The sequence below is a fragment of the Octopus bimaculoides genome, chromosome 21, assembly GCF_046866305.1.
Source record: "Octopus bimaculoides isolate indiv1 chromosome 21, ASM4686630v1, whole genome shotgun sequence".
In the NCBI taxonomy this organism is placed as follows: Eukaryota; Metazoa; Mollusca; class Cephalopoda; order Octopoda; family Octopodidae; genus Octopus; species Octopus bimaculoides.
Window position 1 is genome coordinate 6335944 of NC_142948.1, and position 10808 is coordinate 6346751.

Consider the following 10808-nt stretch of genomic DNA (forward strand, 5'->3'; position numbering starts at 1 on the left):
TTTATGTAATTTTTCCATCAAAGTAAATCATTTCTTTTTTACTTGTTTTACTTATCTTTATAGTGTTAGAAAGAGAGGGAAAAATTGATAAAAACTATTATAATGTTGTTAGTTGTTCATCCTGAGATTATTAAAACTTAAAAAGGAAAATTTACTGGAATGCTAGTTTCAAACTGAATTTGAATATTGATATGACGGCATAAGATTATACATGCATACATACATACATACACACACACACACATATATATGTATATATATATATATATATATATACACAGACACACACATATATGTATATATATGTTTATATATATTTATGTGTGTGTGTGTGTGTGTGTGTGTGTATGTATGTATTTGAAAGTCTATGAAGGTTACTTAATACAGATTTTGAAGTGTAAAGGTGATTTTTAAAAAAAATTCTTTTTTTAAATATTATGAAATCTGTTATGAGCATGTTATTAACCTTTATATATACATGTATGTATGTATGTATGTATGTATGTATGTACCTATCTATCTATCTATCTATCTATTTATCTATCTCTCTCTCTCTATGTATATATATATATATATATATTATATATATATATACACACTTACAAACAATTTTAAATAAGGAGATGATGTATATGAATTTGCATCTCATGCCTTTGGTCTGAAGACATTTTCTGCAAAATGGCCCATGAAATTTCCGGCTGGTCTGTAATTGGCCACCACAAAGTAGCTGCCATCTTCAGAACGACCTCTTCCAATACCCATCTCCTTGCTTTCCTTCCACACCACTTGTGTGAAATGACCTGAAATAAAAGATCAGAAGAAAATTTCTTTTAGTAATCATAAATTCCAAAAATCAGAGACGCCACTTTCATCTAAAGAGTATCACAGAGAAATTAACCGTTTCGATGAAATTTTGTATCTGATCCCTCTCTTTAGATTAACAAAATATTTGCAAGTTTTAGAGTTCCAGGTTCTTATAAATACTTATTGCTTAACATCAATGAAGTTAAAGGTATTCCAACACTGATTCTTCCACCTATTTCTCTTTAGTCAAAGGAGTTCCAATTCCAACCCCCTTTTCTTTTCCCTATGGCCAAAGATGCACATGTATATATATTGTGGTATCATAGTATTGATTGGACTATTGGTTGTTGTTAAACATCACTAGTCACAATGCCCTTCACATTGTTTTTGCCTTTCAATGATGCCATCCCATTGCCTAGGCATTGTGTTTTTGTTGGTGTAAACCAAGAAGTTGAGTGAACCTTGGAATTCACTGGCAGAGTAAGAAAAATAGATTCCTTTCTCTACTGTCAGACTTTGAAGTTACTGACTTCCCGTTTCCCTAATCAGAGATATAATTAACTAATGGGTGACTAATCCTGGTGACCTCTACATAAGGCAGGTCTGTGAAAGTCAAACTCCTCCTCTTCTTCTCTTCAGGTGACATCCGCCTTCTTCATATGTTTTTTTGATGCTGACAGCCTTATTTGTATTATTATTATTATTATTATTATTATTATTATTATTATTATTATAAAGGTGGTGAGCTGGCAGAATTGTTAGCATGCCGGGCAAAATGCTTAGCAGCATTTAGTCCGAGGATACAAATTCTTTACAATGGTAATTCAGAATTCCTATAGGGAATGGATTTTACATTTTACTCACACGTAAGGATTAATGAAATGAATTCTTGTTATATACTGGAGAAGTAATTCAATTAAGTGATAATTTGATTGATAATATCCCTTCTCCATAAATTTAGGGTTTGTGTGAACGATTGAAACGAGTATTAATAAGGTGCTACATTTTATGTTCAAATCCTACTGAGGTCAGCTTTAACCTTCTTCCTGCCAGGGGTTGATAAAATAAATAACCAGTGAAGAACTTGAGGTATTTGGGGTGGGCCAATATAATCAACTCTATCATAGCCTCTCCCCCAAATGTGAGACCTTTCTGCCTTTAAGCAAAGTATCAATTAAGAATAAAATGAAAATGTCTTACCTGTACCCGAACGAAATGTAGGGTCATTAAAATCATACTTTTTGATTTCTTCATACCATATGTCTGTAGCTTCTTCACCTGAAAAAGAATTTTTAAAAGAATAATTTCTAACAGCTTACTGCATTGTAGATATCATTGTTTTCATAGGTTTTGAATTAAAATCTTCCACCAAAACTTAGTCATAATTCATGTTCCTAAACTTAATGATTACTAAGTTATTTTACAAAATTCTTTGTTATATTTAAAAGAAATTGAAAGAAATACAGAGCATCTCAAAATAAATATGGTAACGAAAGGGTTAAAGAAGACTCCAAAGTAACTGGTAGCAAATTCTCTTGAGAAAGGAAAAAATATGGCATCGCCGTGTTATCAATTGCTGTAGGAAAAGGGTATAGCCTCCAAGGGCATTCATGCTGACTTCTTGCTTGTTACGTTAGGAGATGACGTTCTAGCTTTATCAACAGTGTATAAGTGGGTAACTAAATTTAGGAGCGGATGAGGGAGTCTGGAAGATGACCTCAAGTCTGGAAGTTTTACAACTGTCACCAATGAATTAACAGTGATCATATTCACTACATGGTGATGGATGAACAGGCTATTCTAAATAAATCAAGTAGCCAATGCTATTAACATATCCCATGAGAGAGTTGTGTATATTCTGTACGATGATCTTGGCATGACAAAGGTTTCTGTTCGATGGGTGTCACCTCTTCTGACTCATGATCAAAAGTGCACCAGGCTGATCACATAATGGCAAAATATGACATTGTTTGAGGCAGATCCAGCTAGTTTCCTTGAATGTTTCATAACTCAGGATGAACATTGGGCTCACCACTTTGATCTAGAGACAAAAAGATGATCCATGCAGTGGAAGCACCCCGCCTCATCTGCTCCAAAAATATCCAAGGCTGCTTCATCTGCAGGAAAGATGATGGCTTCAGTTTTTCTAGATGCAAATTGCATTATGTTTATTTAAAATCTTCAAAAGGGCCACACCATCAATGGGGAATACAATGCCAACATGCAGAGGCAGTTATGAAAGGCTATCAAAGCCAAATGCCTACAAAAAATGACGAAAGGGGTCATGTTTCATCAGGACAATGCTCCAGCACACAAGAGCTTGATTTCAATGGCTGCTGTGGATGACTGTAGCATTGAACTCAGTGATCACCATCCTTATTCTCCTGATTTGGCCACATCTAGCTAACATCTGTCTCCCAACATGAAACAACACTTGGCTGGGAACCAGTGTCACAGTGATGATGGTGTTGTATCTGCTGTTGGTGACTTTCTTGACCAACAGGATGAAGGCTTTTTTTCACCGATGGGATCCAAGCACTACAACACTGATTGAAGAATTGTGTTGAGTGCAAGAAGGACTATATGTTAAAAAATAAACCTCATTTGATCACATTCCATGAGAGTATCATGGTCAGCTGATGAACTTTTCAGCTCACCCTTGTAACTACTTTTATTTTATCCATTTCAACAAATATGAACGACAGTTCTGAACATGTTTGTTTCTTATTAGACCTCCTCAGTGATGCATAAACTTCACCATAGTTGCTGAAGGAGAAATGAGAAATTCACTGAGCAAATCAACAATATTGTACACAACAAGGTGTGAAAAATCAGTCCATTAAGATTGAAATCAGATTCTACTTAGAGATACCTTCTGCATGAAAATCTCTAGTTAAGTTAATGTTAACATATTTCTAAATCTTACATTCAGCATTAAATACAATTAAACACTTTTCACTCAAGTATGTTGCTACATTACACTTGTCTACCATTTAGCTTTCTGAAATCTAGTCTTGAAAATCTTAATCATAAACTTTTCTTTCTGTTTTGTTTTTGAGCACCTCATTCCATTATTGGTGAATGGTTTTGATCCTCCTGGCTTCTGAACTGAAAAAATGAAAAACGAGAAACACCAACACTGACCTGTCAGAAGCCCACCATCATATCTCCAATTGTTGGCCAAATTCTCCCCAACACCCTTGCAATCACTGTGTTGTGGGACATTACGGGAAGCCAAATAATCAGCCCACTTCTGGGCCATCTCACACAGATCTTCAGCCAATGTCAAATCTGGCACACCGTGTTTGGCACGGTAGCGGTTATGGGCTTCCAAAGCTGACCTTTCAAGTTCCTTCTTTTGCTCTTCAGGAGATCCTTCAATGCTCCTTTTTGGTTTATCAATTGGTTCTGAATTTATAAGTTGTTTAAAATTTTTTGGAATGCTTTCCTAAAAGAAAATAAATGCAAGCCTATTAGTGAATGTTCAGAACTGCTGATGATGTTTAAACAGGATTAAAGGTTTTTTTTTTTTTTTTTCTATAATTCAATCAGAACCCCTTAATTACTATTACTCCCAGGTCCATTCTGACACCTTCCCAGTTCTCATCTGTGAGTTAAATAGATTCTTGTAAGGGTAAATTGAGATCCTTAACTGCAGTGAATGTAACCAGTCTAGGAGGAGAAAACTCCTAAATTGACATCCTCCTCTAACGTCCTAGGCCAACACATTAGAGTATGGCTGATGAAACTAAGATCAGGCATGTCCAATAACATAAATTCATAGTATGGAGGCAACTGTCTTATGTCAATGTGAATTCTACACCAGAAAGAGACAGCAGGAATTGAGGAATCAGAAGAGTAGTACCTCTCCCCCCCCTCCATCATAATAGATTCTGCGTGTACTCCCTCAGACATTTTTGTTATTTACCCCTATAATGTCGCCTTCATCCACTTCCTTTGTAGCACATAAAACAAATTATCATCATTATTATGTTATTGTTGATTGGTTGAGTAAAACTACGACCAAAGTAATTCCAGCTATGATCATCCTCTATATCTAAGAGTACATTATTCAATGTGTCTTTCTCCTTTTTCGAAGATTTGGTTGCTATTTGTGTGTGTATATGTGTGTGTGTGCGTATGTGTGCGTGCGTGTGTGTGTGTGTGTGTGTCTTTGTCCCACACCACCGCTTGACAACGGTCGATTCCTTCGACTAAACTTCTTCAAGGCGGAAACAATTAGAAGACGGAGATTCTCATTAATAGAAATTTACGTTGGTTGGGTCTTGTACAGAGGATGGACAACAGCAGACTCCCCAGACAAACTCCCAACTATGCAAGGAGAAAAAAAAATAGGGAAAAGATAAAGCACAAGTAAAAAAAAACATGAAGTGGAAAAGAATTGATCATATAAAATGGTGTGTGTTGTTGGCACTCCGTCGCTTACGACGACGAGGGTTCCAGTTGATCCAATCAACGGAACAGCCTGCTCGTGAAATTAACGTGCAATTGGCTGAGCACTCCACAGACACGTGTACCCTTAATGTAGTTCTCGGGGATATTCAGCATGACACAGTGTGGCAAGGCTGACCCCTTTGAATTACAGGCACAACAGAAACAGGAAGAAAGAGTGAGAGAAAGTTGTGGTGAAAGAGTACAGCAGGGTTCGCCACCATCCCCTGCTGGAGCCTCGTGGAGCTTTAGGTGTTTTTCACTCAATAAACACTCGTAACGCTCGGTCTGGGAATCGAAACCGCGAGTCCGCTGCCCTAACCACTGGGCCATTGCGCCTCCACATATAAAATGGTAAACCCAAGCGAAAAAGCCGGCCAGTGTGGAGAAGGCTTATCAAGTTAAGCCAAAGCCATGAGCAGTCAGTTGGGACGACTGACAGCAGACAGCACACACTCACACAGAGGCACGCACACACTCGCACGCACACATACTCGCACGCACACATCTACATGCATGGTGTCCTTAAACTATCTTTATAGCTTCTACAGTTTATAATCTAGATCTGTTGGGTGCAACCGATGGACTCCATGTGGAAATGTTCAGATGTTTCTAATAAAACTATATTTAATACAATTCTAAATTGCTGCGATGAGGACTTTATATTACGCCTACTCTTTATATTAATCTGACTGCTGTTCTCATCTTCATTGTTACTTCGATTACGTTTTGGCTGTTGTACTCTCCAGCCTTCTTCATATGTCTTCAGTTGAACTCCAAATACCAAAATCAAGGGTCACGTCACACCAATTGAGTACAGACAACTGACCTAGCATCACAGGAAGCTACCATACACGTACGATCCCCCTAAGCTTTACAAAGATGTTATCCCATTAAGACCAATAGTGAGCTGTCGAGGTTCAGCGTGTCATCGGCTGAGCCACTTCCTTGTGAATATGATCAATTCATTTGTAAGTCAACATCACATATGAAGAATTCCACTCACTCCACAGCATTTATCAAAGGTACTTCCATTATATCGAGTCAAATGGTGAGTCTAGGTGTGAAGAGTCTGTTCGCCCAGGTCCAGTGATTCGTGACAAACTAGCTGCGGATTCTTCTCAAAAGAAATTCACAAGTATACTAATAGAGAACTTGATGGACATGCTGACCATCTGCATAGAAACACCCTACCTCAGAACAGGTACTGATGATATATATATATATATAACCAAAATTTTAAATTTAAAAGAGAGTTTTGACGCTAATATCCATTATTATTGAAATTTATTCCTATGTCAACATTTCTGTATAAGGCTATATTTAACTGTCAAATTTAAGTCAAACATATAAATTGCCTTACATGTCTTCAGGGGAAAAAAAAGGTTAAGAACAAAAGGTAAACACCAAAACATCGTCTCTAAGTCCAGTCCATATTCAAATTTGTCCTTTAGGCAATTTATATGTTTGACTTAGATTTGACAGTTAAATATAGCCTTATACAGAAATGTTGACGTAGGAATAAATTTCAATAATAATGGATATTAGCGTCAAAACTCTCTTTTAAATTTAAAATTTTGGATATATAACCAAGGAGAACGATCCTTAAGGAGTCTACTTTAGACTTTTTGCGGTGAAATCTCTTGCTATATTGGTAACGATTACATGTTTTTCTCATCATCAACACATTGTGGAGATATCATATGAACAAATATATATATATATATATTATTTAAAAGAGTTCCAACTCTGTCTGTTTTTCATGTTTTATTTATATTCTTATAAAATTAATGTGAGATTTCAATGAGGCCATTAGTTGTCCTAAAGCTATGTTTAAAAAAACATTATTTCAACGTATTATCCAGATGGATCGATCTAGTAACCATCTGCTGGTGAATTGAACTTCATAACCACACAGTCGGGCTTGCGCCCAGTTGCAACAGAATTTATTCATTTCCCTGGCACTTGTCCTATCTCGACCAGATTGTTCTTTCTTCCCAGATTCGTAGGGAAGATACTGGAAACTGAATTTATTTAAAATACTGACCTTGTTAGCGTCAGTAGATTCGCATGTTTTGGTTACATTCTCAACCACGACTCCATTCACCATCTTAGTTTCTACACAAGTGGTCGTAGTAACTTTCTGGTTTTGAGACATCTTAAATGGTATGCCTGGGAAATTAACTGAAAAATGATGAAAACTTTTATTATCATCATCATCATCATTATTATTATTATTATTATTATTATTATTATTATTGTTATTATTATTATTATTATTATTGTTATTAATATTACTAAATGCTTAGTGGTATTTCGTCTGAGGCTTGTGCTTCCAGTAGAAAGAATTATTATTATTATTATTATTATTATTATTATTATTATTATTATTAGTATTACGGTGTTAGTCTGATAACTAAAACAAGTGTATGAAAATCTTGTACTTTGAGCACACGTTTGTATGGGGAAGAAGTATGGACTGCCTAGTACAGTCATAAAGAAACTTGAAACCTCCCACATGTGCATTTTGCGCAATATTAGCAACATAAAATAACAAGAAAAAATATCAAATGTCAAAATCTCAGAAAAATGTGATATTTTCAATATCAAAGCATGCTGCAGGGAATTTAAAGCATTTGGGTAGGACATGTTGTTCAAATGAAAGATGATCGCATTCCAAAAGTTTTTTGTATGGTTAACAAGAAGAGAGACGCTGCGGTAAAGGAGGACCCGTCTTTAGGTATAAGGAGAAGTTGAAGCACTCACTAAAGTCTCCACAACTTAATTTGACATCCTGAGAAAGTAAAATGTTCCGTGATGCACCAAAACAATTTGAGTTGAAGAAACAGAACAATGAAAGAATTATATCCTGCAATCAACAGGTACATTTGTCCAATTTCATACAAAATCACTGTCCCCCAAAAACCAATGACATCGGCGTTTAACATTCTTATAGAGCATCCACTTTTTTTTTCTTGCGTGAATAAAGCGCAGTGCAGATATTGACACGTTATCTTCGATTGTTTTTACTCAGTTCATGTGGAACCCACTTGCCAAGCTTAGAGACGATTCCAAATTCTTGCAAATGGCGATGGACTATTGGTGACGATGAATTAACCTTTTCTTGGAGTGTCGTGAAATATATCTTGGAGATTTTCGGAAAAGAACAATCCAAGAGCATACGCAAAATTCGAGCGTAAATATAAATTAACTATATAAATCGTAAATACGGTAAATATAAATCAATTACATTACATGACGAACAGCAGTTTTGCTATGATAAATTACATTTCTAAGGCGGCAGAAACGTTAGTGCGCCGGGCGAAATGTTTCGCGGTATTTCGTCTGTCTTTAGGTCCTGAGTTCAAATTCCGCCGAGGTCGACTGTGCCTTTCATCCTTTCGGGGTCGATAAATTAAGTACCAGTTGCCCCCTCCCCCCAAATTTCGGGCTTTGTGCCTAGAGTACAAAAGAATATATAACATTTCTGCATTTAAACCGGGGTTATCTGTAAGTAAATTGTTTAGTAGTCCTAGTAGATTTTAATTTTTGATTGACTTATAATTTACATAAATTATTCTGTGTTAATTTTAATCGATTTTTAATTTTAGATTTAAACATGGACAAATTTTTATTGAGACCACAGAAAAATGAGAAAGAGAGAAATAGCAAACAAGACGACCACCAGAACAAAAAACTTCACGTCATCAAAACGAAAATATAATGAAAATTAGATCCGATAGGGTTTTATATTATCGGAAAAGGATACCTTGGTTCCTTTTTGTATGGTTTGTTTAACGACACTCTCAAATGAAGCGATGGTTCCCGGTAAACTTCATTGTTATTTAATAACAAATCATCCGAAATATAAAGACAAACTAAAAGAATACTTTGAGATGCTAAAAAATAATTTAGAAGATTTTCAAACATTTTTTTTTTGGTATCAAAAAGGCGTCTCCCATTGTTTTCAAGTGCGTAGTGCAAAGAAGAAAAAAACAGAAAAAGAAAAAAATCCGGATGGTGGAAAGTGCGGATTCATAAATTTTCAAAAATTCTTTTCTTAAAAAGCTTTTCCCCCCATCATTTGCAAGTATGTGGCAGAAGAAAATTTGAAAAAATCACAGTAAAAACGGAGAAGATCCAACATATGTGAGTGTGCTATTCCGAAAATCTGCCATGGCATTATATTGTGAAAACCCGGCAACGATGGCATACTCAGCTAGTATATATATATATATATATATATATATATATATATATATATATATATATATGTAAATAATATGTTACAATTATTCGGTAGCCATGATAAAACTCCGAAGAATGCTCTTCGATAGCCATATAACTGAAAAGATAGCGGCGAGGGTTTCCGCCCCGGCATTCGAAACTCGGAGTTTTATCATGGCTACCGAATAATTGTCACATATTATTTTCAGATAAATTCCTCTATTTACATAATATCTTTTTTTCTTTCGTTATCTTACCTTTCTATCAATATATATATATATATATATATATATATATATATATATATATATATAATATTATTATTAGGGATAAAAATCCAAATTTACAGGTAAAAACTCAATGAAATTCAATTTATTAAAAATTAAAATTAAATTAAGTTTCACAGTATAAAATATAAATATATAGTTTTAGGGAAAAGAACCAAGGTTCATGAACTCATCGATGAAAATCCACTGTCACATATAGAAAAATTAATAATTAAAAGCACATAAGTATAATATAATACAAAGTAAATATCATAAGATAATGATAATATCATTATTATCATTATTATTATTATTATTATTATTATTATTATTATTATTATCATTAAAATTATTATCTTTATCTTATGATATTTACTTTGTATTATATTATACTTATTTATTGTGCTTTGACTTATTAATTTTTTTATATATGACAGTGGATTTCCATCGATGAGTTCATGAACCTTGGTTCTTTTCCCTAAAACTATATATATATATATATACACACATATACATGCATGCATACATACATACATACACACACACACACATACAATGCACATATAAAAATACTGACAATTCAGAATTTAATACAAACAATCCAGTATTTAAAGTCAAAACCCAGAAATGCAAAAGACACCCACCTGTCAGAGGAGAAAAATGCAAAGTTCAGTCGTGTAGCAGACGATGTGCGCGTTTGATCAATCGGCAGACTATCGTGGATTAGTGCGTTTCGTTGTTGTCTCCGTCTTATATATTGTCACAATCTTAATCTTCCGCCTCTCCCTCCTCATTTTTTGTAAAGCAATCTTAATATCAGTCATTTGTAATGTGCATCCGGTCCATGTCAGTCAGAGAAAATAGATATATATATATAAAGAGATAGATAGATAGCTATAGATAGATAGATAGATAGATAGATAGATAGATAGATAGATAGATAGATAGGTAGGTAGATGGATAGGTAGATAGATAGATAGCTATAGATAGATAGATAGATAGATAGATAGATAGATAGGTAGATACATTTCTTTTATTAGCCACACAGGGCTCAACGAA

At 34.7% G+C, this 10808-nt stretch overlaps 1 protein-coding gene across 1 annotated transcript; it reads right to left on the bottom strand.

The window, feature by feature from the left end:
• Positions 1-388: 388 nt before the first annotated feature.
• LOC106884500 (Golgi-associated plant pathogenesis-related protein 1) lies at positions 389-10594 on the bottom strand. Its single transcript, XM_014935918.3, has 5 exons — positions 10394-10594; positions 7304-7440; positions 3949-4252; positions 2005-2082; positions 389-800 (listed from the first exon to the last, which is right to left on the bottom strand). Exons 2-5 carry the CDS (start codon positions 7412-7414, stop codon positions 646-648), a joined length of 648 nt encoding a protein of 215 aa, XP_014791404.2. The 5' UTR covers positions 7415-7440; positions 10394-10594; the 3' UTR covers positions 389-645.
• Positions 10595-10808: the final 214 nt, after the last annotated feature.